We start from the raw sequence: 21,488 nt of genomic DNA, 5'->3' as shown, positions 1-21,488 counted from the left end.
CCAAACAAAGTGGAGGTAATGTCGTTATTTCGATATTATACATTGTGTATCGACCGTGACCTATTACATAGATGCTCGCAAATGTAAAGAATCATCTCTTTTAGGCATTGTGAGTCTCAAACTAACTGAGTTAAAGTTTAATAAAATGTGAATTTGGAAAAGGTTTGGTATGTTTTGACACATATTTTGTCATTTAAAGTGTTAGTATAAATCATTTCTCTTATAATAATAATATTCATTCAAATTGGGTCGTTAGAACAATATTATCATACTCGTCGGTATGTTACAAAGTTCATATATATTTAAGCCTTACAAATTACAATTACTTAAAATTCTTATATTTATAAAGACGTGAAATGTTTATTTGAAAACTAAATTTTCTGTGAAAACTAGAAAACTGCCAAAACACACTGTGATCTGAATTTAACACAATGTGTTTTAATTGTGTTTTTATAAAACACAACGTGTTTTTATTGTTTAATCTAAAATACGTTGTGTTAAGTTTTAAATCACAGTGTGTTTTTGATAGCGTTGTAAATCAGAAAATTGTTCAAACACACTGTGATATGAATTTAACACAATGTGTTTTCGAAAAACATATTAAAAACACATTGTGTTAAATTCAGAACACGATGTGTTTTGACAGTTTTCTAGTTTCACGAAAAATTTAGTTTTCAAATGATCAAAACTAGTTTTCTGCATAAGAAATTGCTATATCAATTAATTGTTTGTTTCTCGATAAATTTTGTGTCCAACAACACGATACATATTGATAGAAAAAAGCAGTTTATAATTTTTTTAACAATCCAACAAATGAAAAACAATAATAAGAAATTTTGATACACAAATATAACAAAAAATTGAAAAAAAAAAAAAGAGCGAAGAAATAAAGAAAACAAATTTTTAATAAGATAGATGTTAAATGGATGGCAACATAATGACATGGTCAATATCAAATGAAAAAAAAAAATCAATATTATAAAGAAAGAATATAGAGAAGGGAAAAGATTATCTTATTCATAATATGGGGATAATAATATGGGGACAATATATATACATATAATCTTGGAGTAGGCTCCAAGTAAAGAGAAGTAAAATGGAAAACTATATAAGTAAGGGTGGGCGAAGCGCTCTGGGGAGGGAATAGGTACCGGATAGAACACCGCGCCGACCCTCCGGTACCTATAGGTCGGGGAGCGAATTGGTGATCATGGTGTCGGTTTTGCTGCCTATCTTATTTTGTCTTTTTCTTCCTTTTCTTTTTTGTCTTTTCTTCCTTATTTATTTCTTAATTAAATAGAAAGGGGAGGGGTGGTAAGACATTTCTAGCATTAGACAGCGATCGGGAAGGAGAAGCAAAACCGGGTAGGGGAAGGGTGGTAATGTGGTTTTAGTAGCGTGATTACAACCACATTAGACTAGACGGAGTGGACATAATTCTCCCCGACCCTCGCCCTCTCTCGCCCCCCACACCACCCCCGTCCACCGACTCTCCTTTTGGCCGACCTCTCTCCCTCGCCCGACCTCACCTTTGACCCTCCTCACTTCAAGATCTTTCCCCCTTTCCAAAGCCATTAACGGCTATTTTGTTTTTGTTTTTTTTAATTTTCCCCTTCTTATATATATCTTCATCTTCTTCCTTTTTTAACAAAACATATACATATATACAAAACACCATCACACAAACACATAAATCTTCTTCCATTTTTACATAAATATATACATATATTACGGATATGGATCCTCCATCACCCTCTTCATCCGATGATTCAATCGATCTCGACGACGCTATTCTTAGTACCGTTGCTTTGACAGTTACTACTATGATTCAAGCCGCGGAAAACGAGGAGGACGAGGAAGACCAACTTTCGCCTAGAAGAATAACGGTTCTGGAACGTCGACGTGAGGAGGCATACGCGCGATTGGTCCGCCTTTACTTTGCTGAGCGACCCGTATTTGGCGCGAGGGATTTTAGACGGCGCTATCGTATGAGCAAGCGGCTATTTTTGAGAATTACAAATGACTTGGAAGAAAGGTATCCATATTTTCAACAAAAAATGGATGCTCGTGGGAAGCTGGGTTTCATGCCGATATACAAGACTACCTCCGCGCTTCGTCAATTAGCATATGGGTGTAGCGTCGACTTGTTTGACGAGCATTTGGAGATGTCGGCTAGGACTTCCCGGGAGTCGCTGATATATTTTTGTAAAGGTACATTTTATATATAGTTATATATTATTTAGTTACGTACATTTTATATTAATTTTACATTTTATATAGTTACGTACATAATATTTAGTTACATTTTATATAGTTACGTACATAATATTTAGTTATATATTAAATAGTTACGTAAATATTATATAGTTACGTACATAATATTTAGTAATATATTATATAGTTACGTACATAATATATAGTTATATATTAAATAGTTACGTACATATTATATAGTTACGTACATAATATTTAGTAATATATTATATAATTACGTACATATTATATAGTTGCGTACATAATATTTAGTAATATATTATATAATTACGTACATATTATATAGTTATATATTAAATAGTAACGTACATATTATATAGTTACGTACATAATATTTAATAATATATTATATAATTACGTACATATTATATAGTTGCGTACATAATATTTAGTAATATATTATATAATTACGTACATATTATATAGTTGCGTACATAATATTTAGTTATATTAATTCATTTACGTATTTATAAATAATTTAAATAGGTATAAATGAAATGTATGGACTGACATACCTACGGAGACCTACATCTATGGATCTTGAACGAATATACGATGTGCATGAGCAGCTTCATGGTTTCCCTGGTATGATCGGTAGTATTGATTGCATGCACTGGCCATGGGAGATGTGTCCAACCGCATGGCGCGGTTCGCACACCAGAGGGGATGTTGGTAGACCATCATTGATGCTTCAGGCGGTTGCGTCTACTGACTTGTGGATTTGGAATGCATATTTTGGTCAGCAGGGGTCCAACAATGACATCAACGTGTTTGAGGCGTCCCCAGTCTTGGAAGAAATTATATCTGGCTTAGCACCTACAGGTTAATTACGTACTTAACGTTTATGTATATAATATGTAGTAATATATTATATATGCTTTTGTTAACTAATATTAGCTTTTGTTTAATTTACAGCGGGTTTTTATGCAAACAACAACTACTACAAAGCCGGATACTACTTGACAGATGGCATCTACCCTGAGTATTCCAATTTTGTGAAGACTTTTACTGACCCGATTGATGAAAAGAGAAAATACTTTAAGAAAAACAAGAATCGGCGCGAAAGGATATCGAGAGAGCATTCGGGGTTCTTAAAAAGCGTTGGAAAGTTATTAGTTTTCCCTCACGGTTTTGGGACAAGCAGAGGATGCATGACGTGATATACGCGTGTATCACTCTACACAACATGATATTGGAGGATGAAGATAAAGCTTTTTGTCAAGACTTCAACGATGAAGACCCGACACTAGACCCGGCGTATTGGGAACAACAAACTCCAATGGAGCAACGGATCTCGAATTCACAAGTCGTACGAAATAGCCAAACCCACAACATGCTCTTAGCGGATTTGGTAGATCATCTTTGGGAAAACAAGAGGGGAAATCCTCCACCATACGTGCCACTGGAAGTCGATGACTACTTTAGCGATGATGATTAGTTATTAGTTATTTATTTGTGTTTGTGTATCGAATAATTTTTTTTTTTATGTGTTTGATGTGTGGTTTTTATGTTTTAGTTTGTACGTGTTGGATTTTAATTTTAATGGTTAGTATTTTATTTTACTATTTATAGAAATTTTGTTATTTCAAAAATAATATGAAAATCATAAAAGATTTAAAAAAAAAAAATCAATCATTAAAACCAATAATTGAAAGTGTCACATGGCACAAGTCGCCCCTTACTTAAAAACCCACCCATTTCCACCTTTTTTGAGGGGCAACTCTTTTTATCCTCCATGCCACATGGCACAAGTCGCCCCTCCTTCCCCCGACACCACTCCTCTTAGTCTTGGTGGAGGAATATATATAATGAAGATGAAGATGATAATTAATGTAATTTTCATAATAAATCTATGAGCAAAATAGCATGTTATGTTTATATCATCGAATAAGTAAAATAACATACATAAATTAGTCTTATGGTTATAGACATGTTGTTAAATTGTCATCTTGACATGCTTTCACATACATAAGTATTAAATGGTAAACATTGTCTCATTACAATATACCCTAAAGTAAGATAAAAATGCATACGTTTTAGCATATTTTAAACCTGTGTATCATAATGTTAAAAGTTATTTACTTATATGTTATCTAGGTTTTTTACCCGCACGATGTGCGGCTATTTAAAACAATCATTTAATAAAGTTTTGACTATCGTTCTAAAATAAAATAAAAAAAAAAAGTTTTGACTAATGTTATTAATTTTGTAGCTATAAGATTAAAGATAAACATGTATTAAAATTTAATCACATAATTAAAATTATCAATAATATGATATGAATCGTTTCTTTTCAAACTTATTCATGAACATATCTTATAATCACATACACTCAACCTAAGTCCTTACAAAAATTCGTAAGAAAATCATTAAAACTCAACATATTAGTTTGATATTAATAATAATATAATAAAGAATTGTAATCTGTAGCATTAATATAATATTAAATATTGAACTATAAAGCTGTAATTGTGATTATATATACATACGATTTGATCATTTTGATGGAAGATTTTTTCTTTTTTTAATCTAAAACTTTTTATAAATATAAAATAGACTATAAAATATTGTTAAAAAACATGAAGATGCCACATGAGATAAATCCTACGTGGCAATTTTTTAGAATGGCTTTTAGTTTGAAAAATGTTTTAGAAGATTTTTTTAACTACTTTTTTAATAGATATATAGATGTATATAATATGTTTACTAAATGTCAGTTCCAATTGATAAATCATAGCTTCGTTGATAAATCATAGCTTCGTTTTCCTTTAAATTAAGTTTTAACCATGACTAAATTATCCACAAATAAACTTTAATTATTTCCTCATAGCTTTCAGCCAAATGTTGATCACGGGTTTGAAACATTTGAAATGCATATTGGGAAATCATTGCCAATGATGTGGGGTATGGGGGTTTTCTCTAGCATTTAGCTGGTTTTCTCCAGAACGGTAGTAGGACTTTCACCGTCAGTCATGCCCTCGGATTAACTGTGCTGGTGACATGCTCGATCTTTACCGGGCGATTAATAGGCATGCAGCTGAGTCCAATCATTATTGTTGTTCAACAAAAAAATAATTATATTAATAGTTATTGGAAAAAGTCTTATTAATTTACTAAATACTTAATTTAAATATAATTAACACTTTTAGCTTTTAATGATTATTAACAATTGAATTACTAAAAACATATGTTTTAAAAAAAACTTACAAATGATAATTCAATTTATACAATAATATATATTCACATTCAAAAAAATACAAATTTATTTGATATGTCAACTATATATATATATATGAGGGAAAAAAATATGAGGCTTTTAGAAACTTAAGTTGGGTGGAAAACCTCTCACATACTTTTTTTTAAACCATAAAAATCATGGTGGACAAAACATTTATTCAAAAAATTAAAATATTGGTATGTGATGGGTTTTTCATCAAACTTAGGTGACTAACAACCTCATATTCCCTTCTCCCATATATATATACATATAAAAGTTTTGGTTAACATCTATATTAAAAAAAATTTCACATATATATATATATATATCGATTATTAATAAATACATACACATGTTTAATTTGTTACTTAGAAAACTAAAGAGTAAACACTATACATGCCATCTATATTATTCGAACAAGTTTGTTTTTTATTTAGCAAATATCAAATTTCTAATACAATTTATTAGGTTTCTTTCTTATTATAATAGTTTAAGTTCATAAGGTTTTCTATTAGCATTATTTAATTTTTAAAAATACTATTAATTTTTCGTATATTTGATATGAGACTAAATTTGGTAATTTTTTAAAACTATAGTTTATTTTAATCAAATACAATAAATAAATGCAAAGTGAAGATTAGACTTTTAATACAAGAAAGTACAAATGAAATAATTCAAAAGAAAAATTACATTACAATGAAATAATAAACAAGTAGGTAAAAAAACAGCAAGGACCACTCCTGCCTCCCTCCCCAGAAAGAAAAGTGCATCCCAACAATGTGCAATCAAATTTTCTTCCCCCTACAAATATAATTCTAATAAAAAATCTTCCATCTACATTAAACATGTGGACATATTTTCTGATATACAATCTGTGACAATGTGTGTATGTGTATGTTTGTGTGTGTTTGAGAGTGAGAGAAATGACAGTCTTGGGTGGGGGTGGTGGTGACATTGATGAGTATGGTCCAGCATTGCCCCCCAAAAAAAATTAAAATAATATTGCACAAAACAAACATTGCAAACTTTTGTTCAAAGCTTTCACTCTCTTTATCATGATTTTGTCATCTGTGTGTGTGTGTTTTTCTAAAGTGTTTTAGTGTGTGTGATTGAATTGATTCCAATGTCCCCACCACTTACACTTTCCTTTTGCAATTCCAAATTCCAGTCTTTCTAATATCACACCAATTTCCCCCCATTCTACCCACCCACCCACTTTACCATCTTAGAAAGAAAGACAATTATTTTCTCTATAGTTTCCTTGTTTCTTGATTTCACTTTATTTTAAATGGTCATCAATTACTGGCCTACAAAAAAAACCTATTTTTTTATACAATTAATTAAGTGGGGTTAGTGTTTAATCCATCTGGGTATCTCTCCTTTTGGCCAGTTTCAGTTTCATGTTAATTTTATTATATTTTTTCGTTTTTTTTTTAATTTATAAAAAATGTATAAAGCTTTGATCTTTTTGACATTTTCTTGATAGTTTGATCTGATCATCATATATTTGCAGAAGGATTGATCTGGGTGTTGTGTTTCTTGAGAAATTCGAGGGACTCAGATATAAAAGGTCTGATTTTGTGTTTTTATAATGCTCTAGGTGGATTTCTAATTATTATTTTCTAAAAAATGTTTAACATAATCTGCATCGAAGCATAATCTTCGAATTTTTAACATTTTTTCCAATATACTTGATCCCCAATCCGGTTGAAGTAATAAATGTGTGATCTTTATCAAGGTCTTTAAGTTTGGTCAAACTCCTTGAAATTTGGAGCTTTATTTGGTGTTAAAGATTTGACTTTAAGCTGCTTGTATACCTTGAAAGGCATGATTGCTTGTCTGTTAAGTTGTTGATGACCAAGTTCTTCAAGCAATTGGATTGTAAATCACCACATTGGTCCAATTGATATAACTAAGCAACATTGGTTGAACAGAGGAAAAGTTACGGAGAATTGTTTTACTATTTTTTACCAGACAAAGAATTCGAATTCAGATTTCTTCTAATCTTGTCTAAAGAATAGCCTGATTTTGTCTGGTTGATATCTCACCAAAAGCTTTTGAATTTGAGGTAATTTCTCAACTCTGTATACTACTAATCATGGTTTTACCTTTTGTAGATGATAAATTGATAAACTTATCTCCCCCAAATACTTCAAAGCAAAAATGAAAAGAATTAGCTAGTAAAAAGTGGGTAAAAAGTAAGCGCTGCAAATTTTAGGAGTCGTTACGACAAACCTATATCTCAGATTGAGCTAATCAGGCAAAGAACAAGGAGTAGATGTTTAGATACTTGCCAACTACTGTGTTCCTGTCTATACCTTCTTCTACAAATTTTGTTTTTGTTCAGTTTTGCATGTATGCTGGTTGTATATAAACGGATTAACAATTACGCTGATTAGAAATACTAGTCACTCATGTCCTAAAATCACTAGGCAATACTCTTACCTATATTAGCAAAATACCATATTTGTGATTACCTTTTACATTGTGGATCTATGCCATTAGAGTGTTATCTCATTGTTCTTTGACTGATTATAATGTTTTTTTCGATATGCCCAATATTGGACATTATTGTTTTGCATATTTGCAAGTTTTCTAGCTGTCTAGATGTGAAGTGCTCAAGTAAGATCATTAGAAAAGCATATCACCCAATGCATGATGCAAAATTAGAAGAAAAAAAAAACCCATTTTGACAGATTTCTGCTGGATTATAGAGACATGTGTCTTTTGTATTCTATGGGCAGATTTTGTGAGCTTTCACTATTTTCTACCAACTTCAATGTTTTTTTGTGTTTCTGTTTTGCAACTGGGTTTTTATTTAATAGTGGATGATGGAATATTATCTACAACATTGTTACTTGGCTATAACGTGTAACCTACAATTTCACTTCAACTCTTTCAAAAATTAGTTGTGCATTTTCATGCAGTATTTTTATGTTTTGGTCAATTTCATATTTTCAGTGTTTTCAGTACATTTTTGATGCTGGTTGTTTGAGGGCTTAGGGGATTATTTGGATGATGTTATATCAAAGCAGAGCATTCAGAATAACGCAACTAGTTTATTTATGTTAGGGATAATAGTTAATTTCTTCTCGGACTACTTTGGTGCTAACAAAAATCAGAAACTCATAAAATTGTAACTAGTTTGTCAAACACCACACTTTAGCATATCCCGCTATCTTCTTAAAATTGAGAATCTAGCACCAGGATCTGCTATACTAACCGCACAATTTTTATGTTCAAGATGTCAACAAAAAGATTGTAGTTGAGAATTAAGATAACATTTTCTATACAATAGTCAGATGCCTCTCATGGTATTATGGTTCATGTAATAACACTTGGGTATTTGCATTGTTTTTTTTAGAACTTTAAGCTTATATGTTAGTGGTTTTCTTTGTAATCAGGCTTACTATTTTTATTTCTCAAAGAAAGCTAAAAGTGACTCAGAATATTGAATGATAAAATCTTACAGTCATCATGGCAAAGAAATCGAAACAACGTTCCTCTCGGCAGAAGAAAGATCAGTCGGGTTGTATGTGGGGACTAATGAGTATGTTTGACTTCCGGCATGGTCGTAACACCAGAAGGCTGCTTTCAGATCGTAGAAGACAACCAATGAATAATGCTCATGGTAAGAGTTCCCTTTACCTTGGAAACTACATGTAAAATCTTCCGGTCAAAATGTTCTTTACCTTGGAAACTACATGTAAAATCTTCCGGTCAAAATGTTTACTCTTTTTGTATCGGCCAGGGGTTAAGTTGATCAGGAATACTTTCTGTTGCAAGCTATCAAATAAGCTATGTAAATAGTTAGTGTGCCGAATATGATTGTTAAAAATATGATTGTTTTAATAACAGTTCGTATTTTTGATTAATATAACGTACGAGGTTTTATGCATTTGAAAACGGCTTGGAAATTTTCGACCTATTCGAACCGTATTCTTTTCAGCTTTGTTTGATTTGTTAGATACAAAACATAAACTGATTCGACCTGGTCATAAGCAAGTGGATCAAAACTCAAACTTGCCATTTCTAAAATATTTTTTCCAACGATACGCAAACTCTTTTACAAAGACAATCTCCTAGCCTTTGCAAAAAGCTTTATAGGCTTGTAGCTTATTAAACTTATAAAATTCAGAGGTTCATGTAGCGTATTTCTGGTAAAAAATCATAGATCCGCCTGTTGGTCTGCTGAAGGCTAAGTCTTTACTATACTTGCATGGTTTGGGCCCTGTGGAGTTGTAAAGCATGATCCTTGACTTTATAGGCAAAAAGGAACTTCTATACGACTAAAATTTAACCCTTTTGACAACATTACTAATAAAACGTCGTATTAAGTTTTATGCTTTTATAACTGACTCACCTAATTTGTAATTCTTTTGTTTTTCTAGATTCTTTATATACATTGGATGGGAATTTGCTCACAAATTCTCCTGAGATGCATCCAAACATTGAGGTATAAGATGTAATCAGTTTAATTTTATTTTTTGGCTAATACTGACTACCCACAGTTTAATTTCGGGGATGTTAAAAAAGCGTGAACTGTTTTTGTTATAATATCCTTTATGATCAGTTTCCTCGGTACAACATTCTGTTGCCAGCGACAGTTTACATGTTTGACTGATATAAACCAAACTTGGAAAGAATCCATGTGGAACTGTGGACCCAAAAAATTATCTCTTAGTATTCTTCAACTGGACCAGGGGAAGGGGGAGACAAAGACCGGTGTGGACCCAAAACCAAAACCAGAACTTAAACTGGCAATAATTTTAATGGGGTTCTAAGGTTTCTTAAAAATCAGTTTTTAGTTTGGTTCTTGGCTCTATATTTCTTAAAGATCAGCTCTTTGTTTGGTTCCTGGTTCTATATTTCACGTTGTAAGAATTTTCTTTTCAAAAGATGTGACTGTGGGTCCCACCATCATGATGCTAAGAAAGATGGGACACCGAACATAGACCAAGTTATATGAACAGATTAAGCCCATGAGATCTGACATATATTATGTTGTTTTTTGAAAAAACCCCAGGATGTTCAAAAAGTTAAAAAACCGACTATGGATCTTGTGAGGGCGAGGGTGAAGGAACTTATTGAAGAAGAGATGTTCATTGACCAAGATCCGAAGTTCATAAAGAGAGATCATGAACAAATGAATAGTTCTAAAACCTTAAAGGAATCTTTTGACCAGGAAATCTCGAATAGTCATCAAGTTTCAGCACAGAAAACCACACAGTATCATGATCTTGAAGCTCTTGTGAAGGAAATATTGTTTATTTATCAAAAAAAGAATGGACAGCATGATGATCTTGATAGAGGGGCAAAACGGTATTTTCCTATCGTCGAAGAAAAGCTTATTGCAGCTGTTGAGGTGTTGCTGAATGAAAAATCAACAAACGGGGACTTCAAACATATTCACCATTCTAAAGAGATGTTTCAGATGTTAAGTTCGAATAAAGAAATTTTTTTGAAAATCCTTCAAGAGCAAAATTCGATTTTGCTAAATGAAGACCAGAAGTCAAAGTTACTGACGAGATCGAACTCATTGGAAATGAAGACAATTGATCAAGAACAGGAGGAACTTGTAACCCGTAAGCACCGAAAGTTCTTCAGAAGAAGGAGTAAATCACAAGATAGTATATCGATGAATGGAAAGGATAGGATTGTCATTTTGAAGCCCGGGTCTTCCGAAAATCAAGTTTCGACGGGAAACGGAAATCATAGTGTAGGACATGGTTCCCAATTTTCATTCGTGGAGATTAAGCGACGATTGAAACACGCAATGGGAAAGGAGCAACAAACTCCCAGACCCATAGAAAGAACAGGAAAATCGGTTGTTGATGGTGGATGGAGTTCCCCGAGTAGAGATCATTTTTATACTGAAAGATTTGCAAGAGTTACTAATGGGTTCAAAACAGGAGATAGAGTTTCAAGTTTACGAGAATCTGAACAGAAAAATGAAAACGCTAATCATAGGGTATCAAGCATATATGTCGAGGCCAAGAAACATTTATCTGAAATGCTCACAAGCGGTGACGAGGATGCCGAGCTGATGATGAGAAGCCTCCCGAAAAGCCTTGGGAGGATATTGTCCCTTCGAGAGTACAATTCGCTCTCTCCTGGTACAAGTCCTCGAGCACAAACGAGACCTTTGGTCAACAAAACTCAAGCGCTCACAACTATCGAAAACCCTGAAGGGAAAGTTGTAGATCCTGATGATATGACTTCTGATGGTAATCTTATCTCTAATATTTTTCTTAGGTTCAAGAAACAAAGTTTAATTTGAAATTAGAGCTCAAATGGCTTAGTAATCAACTTAGAACTTGATACGAACTCAAAGGGTCCGTTTGGATACAAATCGATTTAAAAACAGAATGAAATAATAAGGCGTTCAGAGCCAGTGATGGTTACGTGATTTTACATTTGTTTTTATAGCAAGTCTTCTTACGACTTCACATTATTTTGCTATCTAAATCTGCTCATTTTGATCCCTAGACATTTGAAACTGATTATTAAGCATCTAAATACCTCAAATTCTTTTCTTGAACGTTGTCATGATAGTTATGATAAATTTAATTGCATTTTATAAAATCTGGAGTTTGATATATGATGATAATCATATCTATTTACCTCTAAAGTCTAAGCATACCTCCATTTCCAATCATTTAAGACCGCTACTATAACATATTCAGTCTTCTACTGTATCGGTCAAAGGAGATATTATTTGAAATTTATATACAAATATGCAGGGGCTCAAGAGATCTTAAAATCACCTTTATCTGATAAAGAATACAAAGAACAATCGGTGGATTTTGATGTTTCCTGTGAATCAAATGGTTCTCCAAATGGCATTCATGATGTGGTGATTATCGACGGTTCTAATGAAGATTGGTCATCTGAGATCTTGAAACATGTAATGCATTGCTTTCTGCTTTGAACTTTTTGGCTTAGCTCTCTAACCTTGAGTCCAAGTTTAAAAAGTCTGGAGTCAAGTATATTAAGCATTCGAGTTCCTTGTTCAAAACTCGATTCTGAACCAGACCAAAATCTTCTGCTGATTTGCAGGATTTACCTGATGAGAACGGGCCCTCATCTTCTCAGACTCATACAGAGTCTTCACTTATTTGCAAGACTGAAGAACTCGTTATCAGTTCTGGTGAGAGAACTGGGAAGCCTAGTCCTGTATCAATTCTCGAGCCATTGTTTTCAGATGATGATATCAGCCCTGCAAGAACTGCTACTCGGCCTGGTAAGCTATTTGCCTTATGTTGCTTATACATAGTTTTCTCTAGGCCAAGCTGCACACAAAATAAATACATTTGTATTTCAAGGAACTTACTTTGAATCATTACTTAGGGGACTGTTAAAATTTTATAATCAAATAAGGGACCTGTTACCTAGCTAAGGGTTATATGGTTAAACAGGTTATTATTTGCTTTTAAACTTTGATTAATACGACATAAGTGTCATATATAAAACGGATCTTGCTTAAAATATTTCTGTTATGAAAATCTTTACACATGGTTGTTGCAAGTTCGAAATGAGATTTTGTGTGTCCTAAGTCAACGTTTTTGAAACTTTCAGTAGAAGCTGGGGTTCAACCATTGTGTATCCAATTCGATGAAGCCAGTTCCCCAGTTGAAGATCAACAAATACGAATCACAGACTCGGGGGATACCGAGGAATCTGCATTTGAATATGTTGAAGCTGTGCTCCTCTCTTCTGACCTCAACTGGTCTGAATTTGAAAAAAGATGGATTTCATCAGTGCAAATCCTTGATCCGTCTTTATTTGATGAAGTGGAATCGTTTTCAAGTCGGGCCAGATACGACCAAAAGCTCCTTTTTAATTCAACTAACGAAGTTCTGGAAGAGGTATGCAGTCGTTTCATTCCCGAATCATCCTTTATCAAACAAAACGTATGGCCCGTCCCTAAAGGAATGGACCTGATTAATGAGGTATGGTCACGGCTGGAGTCATGTCTTTATAAGCTTTATCCTCGAGATCTGGAGAAGCTCGTAAGAAACGACATGGAAACATCAAGAATGTGGATGAACCTTCAATCGGCGTCACGTGAAATAGTTATTGAGATCGAAGAATCAATATTTAGAGAAACAATCGACGATACACTTTTCAGCTTATTAGAAGCTGGAACGGATTACACTCTATGTCTTGTTCGTGAAAATCCCACGGATCACTCGATAGGGGTTTCAGAAGATGGTTTTTTTGATTAAAGAGCAACTTAATATTATTAGCCTATCAGGGATTGATTTTGGTGTGTTTTGTGTGATTTTTGGTTACTTAACACATATAGTCAAAATGATATTATATCACTGGAGGTCAGTTTGTAATAAGCATATATACATATCAAAAAGAAAATGATATACAGAGGTGGCTGTTTTTAACCATTTGTGCTCACGAAGGGTCTTGTATATTATTACTGTAATAAATCAGTTACGTTTGATGATATCCTTATTTCACAGTTTTTTCCTCCCTTAAATGATCAAAATATAATTATCGATAAACATCGATGTATGTTAAAGTCGTGTACGAAGGGAACATGCATATGACCTGATAAAAACACAACTAGAGAGATTCGAAACTGACTGTACAACCTTTGTAATAGAGAGAGAGAGAGATCTTAGGTTGTTGCTGCGATGACCAACACCTGCATTTAGATCGAACCTATCCTTCTTTTCTCAATGTCAACTTTCCTAACTCCTTTGAAGCATTTAGTCAAATCAAATGGACCTCTTTTGTTCCCTCCATTTGTTGAGTGTTTGCTATTTTGTTTGTTTGTTTTTTTTTTTTTTTTAATCTATTTGACCCACATGAACTTCTTATTACAACCAGCACTTCTTTCCTCTTGGATGTTCGACTTCTCATGATTCCAAGTTAATTGTAGAATTGACATTAAATCCTTTAATATCACAACTACAATGTTGAAGTACATGTGCTTTCAAGCCTACTAATGCTAGCTTTCAACAACCAATTCACGAAGCTTTCTACCATCAGTAAAAATCGTGGTAAATTAGCAATTTTATTATTTATAAACGGTAGTACAGTTAAATCATTAAAGTAAAGAATGTATAGGGGAAGTTGGTGCGATGTATTAATGTCGAGTTCTAAGAAGCCTTTTTCTATATATGATTCATAGAGAGACGAGCATGAACCCATTTTCGTGTATGACTTTTAACAGTCAAAGTACTAAACTAATTTAAGAGCAAACGTGGGCTACACTAAGACTATTAGGAGCAAGGAGTTCCAAGAACCCTATCCCCTCTACCTTTTTATGACATGTGGCATAAGGTGATAATGTATGGGTTCTCTTGGAGCAAGGAGTTTCTTTAGATGGGGTTCTTGAACTTTTATTTTTTATATTTTTTTGTGACATGTGGCATAAAGTAATAATATAGGGGTTCTTTTTTGTGACATGTGACATAAATTCCCTTGAGACTCGCGTTTTCAACCCTGTCTCTTTGGTGTCGGGGTCACCAAATTTTTCCTCGAGAACGCCGCTGGGAGCGGTGTGGATGGCGTCCCTCTGGCGTTTCCAGGCGTTCTCGAGCACGTTTTGGCCGAAAAACGCCTTTCTCTTAACTCTTAACAGCCTAAAGAGGACAATCAAACATTATATAGTTGTAGCATGTATAATGTCTTATCATGTCTTGATATATATGAAAAAAAATATAACTGCATTATTGATGTTTTTATTTTTTACTTTTGAACTACACTAATAATTACTAGTAATCTACGAGAATATGACTACAACGATAATTGAATCCTCTACCATCGAGTAATAAAATGAAGCTAATGCTACTAGACCAAAGGCCTATATCTGGTATAATTATAAGATTGATGCGTCATGAAATTAATCATATCAGCTTAATGAAATGTTAAAAGTTTCTTAAAAAGTTGTAATTACAGTAACTTACTATTTTAAAATCATGTACCATTTACAGGTTTTATAACATATCACCAATAATAAATTGTCTATAGTTCATGATGAGATAGAACCATATTATATATTCCACAATTTCCTTTGATTGTTCTCTTAGTGGTTGCCCACGTTTCTATACTTGAATCCTTCAGTACTTTGACTATTAAATTCATACACTAAAAGGGTCATCTTCAACTCCAATAATTATACATAAAACGGTTTTCTACTTTGCACCAAACTTCTTCATACGATTTTTTATTTTTTATATTTTTCTTTTGAAAAAGCAATATTTTATGAGGAGTATTTAATAAAGTAAGAATAACATAAATGATATCAATGTACTACCGTATCTAATAAAGTAAGAATAACATAAATGATTTCCATGTTAATGTAGTGATTTTGATCAATTTACCTTCCCTAGTCGATGTGTTAAACTTTTTAGAAAAACTACTAAGAATAAACGGGTCAAGTGGACTGAATATCATTCAAAATGTATATAAACGAGACAAAATGTAAAATTAATACTCGTATGAAGTATTGTAAGTTCACAAATTACAATGACGTATTTCACTTTTTCACTCTGTTTGTGGGGGCGGGGTGAAAAGGGGTATTTAGGGTATTTTTGAAACTTTTGGATTCCATCTTAGAAATCTTTTGCGCATTTGGTTAATAGAATGTGTTTGGAAGGAATAAAATCTTTTGAAAGAATGGAATTTGACGGAATGTTTTTTGATTTTTTGAGAATTCAAGTAACGGAAGGAATGAATTCCTTTTTCCATCCCCAAGGAATAGATATTCCATCAAATGATGGAATGTTTACATTCCTACGGAATGAGATTCCTTCTTTTTTAAACAACCAAACGCACTAAGGAATGAAATTTAATTTCAATTCCATCAAATTCTGTGAAACAAACGCGAAAAACTGAAAAAGTATGAAAGTTTGCGGTTAAAATTTTTTTTGTTTGTCGAATATGAAAGTTTGCGGTTAAAATGTTTTTTGTTTGTCGAATGTAAATTTGTTAACAAACGTGTCCGACCAGCTCATTTTGTCACCCAGAATTACACAGTGATACAAACACGTTGTAATGCTCAGTTTTCCACATGATATCTTAGCATCATATGGATAGTTGCTTTTCATTTATTTTTTTTGTGCATTGAAATGTCATAATGTTGGTAGAACATTGAATGATCACATGTAGCATAATTATGTTATAATTACTTGTACCATATACATGAATTAGAATCTAGTTGCAAAAAGTGTTTCTACACATTTTTGTTAACTTCATCCAAACAACTCTTTCGTCTAGTCCTAACTTATATAAGTCTCATTTACATGTAAAAAAGAAAACACAAAATGGTAATATTGGCAATGCAAGAAAATGCCTATAGCGAAGTTGTCTTCGAAACAAAGGCTTCTTATGCTTCTTGATTTCTTATGGATTTATCTTCAAATAAAACATCTTCAATCCATGCAACAATGTTGAATGCCAAACCTTCCAACACCCTTGAATAGCTCTCCAATATTGCTTGTCCCACATCCTACACATGTAAACTTCATATGTTGAGCAAAATAACTACACATTTTATGTGACTCGGAAAAGGCTCATATGGGTTACATACACAAACCGACGACTTGTATGATCCAAAAATTTGACATAAACATCTTAACACATTTAAGAGAATTATAGGCCGCGTTCAAAAAAGGGTTGCATTTTATGAACAAACTGTTACTTGACTTTCCATATTGATTGATAAAGTTACCTTGTTGTATTGGATCTTGCTTGTGTCTAGTGTTGTTTGTGAAAGCTCCGGGAATCGTTGCTTCAAGCTGAACAGCAAACTATCAGCACGTTCGGCTAGGACCACATTCTTATCACTTCGTTCTGTCTCAGCAACATGTTTTTTAACCAGTTCCCATGATGATTTTGAATAGCTTGTACATGCTTTACGTCTCCATGTATACATAGAAGCCTCCACTCGATCAGCCAGCTCAAGGGCTTCGTGTTCTGAGCTTATGTTCAGACAATCAAGGAGGTGGTCTGGTGAAAACTTGCCTCCTGAAGTAATGTATCGGTATATTGTGTCCCCTACACTTGTTCTTCCGCACTAAAAAAAAAAAGGGAATCTCTTTAGGAAGAGCAAATAACATGCTATGGTCTTTTTTGTAGAGCCGTAGAGGTGCCAACTATTTATAGAGTTACTTATAAATGGTTCAATTTAGGTTATGTTTTATCTCCAACTCGAAAGAAAATGGGTTGAATAGGCTGGTAATCACCCAATTGTACCTTCAAAATCATCTTATTTAAAGATACTAGATTACAATTGAAATAATGAAAAACTTGTCATTATATTTGAGACACTAACTGCATTTTGGTTATAAAAAATCTAACTATTTTGGACAAAATGTTTCGGGTCACCCAACCTAATTAGTTTCAATATGAACCAATCTACACGTTCTTACATGAATCCATCTTAAAGTTATCTAACCCTCCCTTTTTGACCCATCTTGCCATAATTTTGAAACATGAATATGAACATTTATGCTGAAAAACGGAGTTGTTGACTGATAGTTAACCTTGGGAAGAGAAGTAATATATGTTTGTGGGATTTCCATCTCAGCAAGAATGCTACTATTGATGGCCATTGCTGCTTTGTGAATTTGATTTGCAGAATCACGTTTTTGTCTCAAATGCTTTCTGGCCTTTTCCGAGAGGCCTTCAGGGGCCACACAAGGAACCGGCAACCACCATTTCTCATCTTTCCTCTGAGGCTGAGGAATTTTTCGAAATGACCCCGTCCTAGAATTATTTGACATGCTTCCTTGTTCTACATACCAAAATTCTGTCTCTTGGAAACTTTCTAATATTTCCTATAGAAGAAACAAGAGGACTTTGTTAGAAACACATAGTGTGACTTCATAATATATGTTAAAAGTTTACTCATGAATGTGGCAATTGCAACCCATTTATTCTTTTAATGGGTCTATACGGTGGTGTTTTGTCTCTAAGACATGGAAAGTCGTCTGAAGTGTATTTTAATGCGTTCAGCCCCCTAAATTGCCTTATGAGAAAAAGTAAATTAATATTGTAATAACTTTAGCTTAATCATATTTTTAATCACCAAGTATGATTATAATGATAGAAGGGCAGAGAGAAAATTATGCTTCTGGTAACCCAACCCTGCTGACTTGTACCAAAAACATATCCATTTTGATGCATTACCCAACCCGTCCAACATCCATTCGGCCACCTCTAGAACAGAGCTTGACCTCAAGTTTTATGCATTTCAACGGTTTTATTACTTAGTTGCATAACAAAGAAGTAGAAACAAGGGATTTTAATATGACATGTCAAGAAAGATCCTTTTTAAATTGTAAGAAAACAGATTAAGAATCAGTTTTTGAACGAAAGAAAAAGGATGTATTTATCATACTAAGAGCAGTGCATCAAGCTTCTTTAACGCTGGAAGGTTGATGTATATATCTGATCTTGGCCGGCTAGACATAACCTGGAAGTAATTTCAAAATTTCCCATCAGATTCCATAGAACATACTTATATAACTCATCTGAAATCTATATAAAGAGCATATTTTTGCTGGTACCTCCATGGGTTTTCCGTTGTGTAAACTATGTGATGTCGGGATGAATTCAACAATGTAATCACATACAGAGAGTAAACAGTTCATCTCCCTTTTCCACATCATCTTCTTCTCGGGATGCAAAGGCTCTAACTTTTGTTGTTGGCCAAACATTGAAGCTATAAAAATAAGAACAAGACGTTTATAAAACATTGTAACAAATTAACAGATTATGGTGTTGCAGGATTGAATTCATTTATGTAACAGGCAAAAGAAATAATGCTGCAGAGTACAACTTATCAATATATCAGAGAAAAGATACAAGGTCGAGATATAAAAAAAAATGCATACCATAAAGGTTCGTGATTGCATTAGATACAGTAACTGCAGTTGAAACTCCTTTGCCACTGCCAGACATGTCTTCTCCCAACAAAAGCTTTGAGAATCTTTCTTTCATCATTTCGAGTTCTATTTCAAGAATATTTCACAATAAAGTTAAAAAAAACTGCATACCGTTTTGTTATTAAGGTATTTGCATTAAACTGATTAACTTGAATTCGTCATCAAAAGTTGAGTGTTTGTGTATATGTAATTGATTTTCTGATTATTCAAGCTAAAGAATTATAACTGGAATATGATTCTAACAATTCCATAGATTTATAACATGATTGTCTATTCTGATTCTTCAAAGTGCAATAATCACCTTGAAAATTGTTAGCAAAATCTTGATGATTACATTATATTTCGTAACACTCGATATGATTCAAAAAGGTGTTTATTTTAACTTGAGGCAAAATCCATGTAAAAAAAGGTAAAAACACTTCTTTGTAATTGAAAGTTATAGATAAACAAACTGCATTGAAATAAAAGATTACAAAAAACTCACCCAAATCCAAAGGCTCAAGAGTCTCCATCTTATCTTCAGCATCGAACTTATGGCCTGGCTTCATCAACCCAAATCTCGAAAGAGCTGGCCTGTAAGGTGATCTTGCAGTAGCCGGCCAACTTATCGGAGACTGTGTAGCTGACGAGCAGCTATTAAGATCATCAGTCAATGGCTCGGAAAAAGCTGAAGTCTCCGAATTAGTCCTATAGTAAGCAAAAGAATTGCTACAACTTAACGTTGAATTAACCGTTGGTGATTGATCATGATCATGATCATCATCAAGTGTTCCATGATCCAATGAAGATACTGTTGATGACTCAAACCCCATATCAGAAATCTCTTCAAAATCTTTCTCCATTTTCAAAAAAACTTGAAACTATATATAAAGTTGTATTTCAGTCCTGCATTTATACAAACATTTGGTGTGCAATATAAGCTTTCAACACTTTTTTAACATAAATAGCAAAACACAAATATATAAAAGTATTATAAATACCGGGAAACACACTTGAATTATAAAGCAATAAAGAAATCTTGAAACGTCTATTTTTTTAGCAGAAAAGCTTATAAATTTAAAGACAAGATAAATATATATATGTATAAAGTTGCCGGAGATCTTTTCTGAAAGTAACCGGTATAAATATATACTCATTTATATCATTGTATTTAAAGTTAACGGATATATTCATTAAGAAAAAAAAAAAACAGACTACAAACATAAAAAGGAGAAAGATTGTACCTTTATTGTGCAAGAATAAATAAGTTTGAATTTGAAACAGTTCCCTCTTAATTAGAAACAATAATAATAATATTAATTAATTATCTGAAGTCCCTTTTATCAAATCTTTTCTTTAAGCTCAAAAAGAAAGAAAAGTTGCAGAGGCGTGCTTGATGATTAAAACAAAAAGCTAATGGCAACCCAGTTGAAAACTACACATTTTGAAGAGAACCCAGATGGGAATTTGATTGAACTGAAATAAAAATTAAAATGGTGAAAATGAGATGATATATATAATAACGTATATATGTAGTTGTGATTTTTTTAAATGATAATAATGATTGATTGATGCATGAGTTGGTGAATAAAAGAAGTAAAAGAACAAGAAGAAGGTTGCATGATTAATTGATTATTATCATTATTTTACAACTTAAAAGGGGTGTCATTTTGTTTAAATATTTATGAGTATATATTAGATATATATATATATATATATAATGAAATGAAATGATAATGATAATGGACAATGATAAATATTTGGGTTGTGATTTTACAGAGATGAAGTTGACAAATCTTGGCCTAATATAATTATTGTTGAGATAAAGATTAGGATTATTATACAACGAAACAAAATCATTACTTATTTTTAGACAATGATTGAGAGTCTGTATAACTCTAGTAAGATTTGATAATAACTCTTTGATTTGTGTCTTGGAACTTGTGAAGTACGTAAAAGATAAAATTAGATTTTTGTATAATTGATTTATAAGATGTGGTATAAATTAAAAATAATTAAAAGTATACGAGCATAATACTCGTGCGTTGCGGCGGAATTTTATAACTACTTTTGTGGATGAATACATTACTTACATAATTTGTTAA

General features: G+C 32.8%; 3 protein-coding genes across 4 annotated transcripts; 2 read left to right on the top strand and 1 right to left on the bottom strand.

Annotated features, from left to right (window-relative positions):
- The first annotated feature begins 1,736 nt into the window (after positions 1–1,736).
- Positions 1,737–3,434, top strand: LOC122592158. The gene is made up of 3 exons (XM_043764363.1): positions 1,737–2,211; positions 2,761–3,096; positions 3,190–3,434. Exons 1-3 carry the CDS (start codon positions 1,737–1,739, stop codon positions 3,432–3,434), a joined length of 1,056 nt encoding a protein of 351 aa, XP_043620298.1.
- A 3,533-nt stretch (positions 3,435–6,967) lies between these two features.
- Positions 6,968–13,985, top strand: LOC122593452. Of its 2 annotated transcripts, none has more exons than XM_043765865.1 (7): positions 6,968–7,559; positions 8,964–9,122; positions 9,883–9,947; positions 10,518–11,718; positions 12,235–12,398; positions 12,551–12,734; positions 13,070–13,985. In XM_043765865.1, exons 2-7 carry the CDS (start codon positions 8,969–8,971, stop codon positions 13,717–13,719), a joined length of 2,418 nt encoding a protein of 805 aa, XP_043621800.1. In that variant the 5' UTR covers positions 6,968–7,559; positions 8,964–8,968; the 3' UTR covers positions 13,720–13,985. The 2 variants fall into 2 exon arrangements, with proteins under 2 accessions (XP_043621800.1, XP_043621801.1); XM_043765866.1 differs by having other exon boundaries at positions 8,896–9,122.
- A 2,638-nt stretch (positions 13,986–16,623) lies between these two features.
- LOC122593677 (rop guanine nucleotide exchange factor 3-like) lies at positions 16,624–20,281 on the bottom strand. The gene is made up of 7 exons (XM_043766118.1): positions 19,889–20,281; positions 19,354–19,470; positions 19,027–19,181; positions 18,858–18,932; positions 18,001–18,294; positions 17,187–17,531; positions 16,624–16,964 (listed from the first exon to the last, which is right to left on the bottom strand). The coding sequence occupies exons 1-7, from the start codon at positions 20,244–20,246 to the stop codon at positions 16,842–16,844; spliced, it is 1,467 nt and encodes a 488-aa protein (XP_043622053.1). The 5' UTR covers positions 20,247–20,281; the 3' UTR covers positions 16,624–16,841.
- Positions 20,282–21,488: the final 1,207 nt, after the last annotated feature.

This window comes from Erigeron canadensis, chromosome 3, assembly GCF_010389155.1.
Source record: "Erigeron canadensis isolate Cc75 chromosome 3, C_canadensis_v1, whole genome shotgun sequence".
NCBI classification, from domain to species: domain Eukaryota; kingdom Viridiplantae; phylum Streptophyta; class Magnoliopsida; order Asterales; family Asteraceae; genus Erigeron; species Erigeron canadensis.
Note: the sequence above shows the minus strand (reverse complement) of the source record. Positions and strands in the feature narration are given on the sequence as shown.

Coding starts and splice junctions, on each gene's coding strand:
- LOC122592158 (XM_043764363.1), top strand. CDS start 1,737: ATGGATCCTCCATCACCCTCTTCATCCGATGATTCAATCGATCTCGAC. Junction 2,212..2,760: donor GCTGATATATTTTTGTAAAG/GTACATTTTATA, acceptor TAATTTAAATAG/GTATAAATGAAATGTATGGA. Junction 3,097..3,189: donor ATCTGGCTTAGCACCTACAG/GTTAATTACGTA, acceptor TTTAATTTACAG/CGGGTTTTTATGCAAACAAC.
- LOC122593452 (XM_043765865.1), top strand. CDS start 8,969: ATGGCAAAGAAATCGAAACAACGTTCCTCTCGGCAGAAGAAAGATCAG. Junction 9,948..10,517: donor AGATGCATCCAAACATTGAG/GTATAAGATGTA, acceptor AAAAAACCCCAG/GATGTTCAAAAAGTTAAAAA. Junction 12,735..13,069: donor AAGAACTGCTACTCGGCCTG/GTAAGCTATTTG, acceptor TGAAACTTTCAG/TAGAAGCTGGGGTTCAACCA.
- LOC122593677 (XM_043766118.1), bottom strand. CDS start 20,246: ATGGAGAAAGATTTTGAAGAGATTTCTGATATGGGGTTTGAGTCATCA. Junction 18,933..19,026: donor ACAACGGAAAACCCATGGAG/GTACCAGCAAAA, acceptor AATTACTTCCAG/GTTATGTCTAGCCGGCCAAG. Junction 18,295..18,857: donor AGCTTGATGCACTGCTCTTA/GTATGATAAATA, acceptor TTTCTTCTATAG/GAAATATTAGAAAGTTTCCA.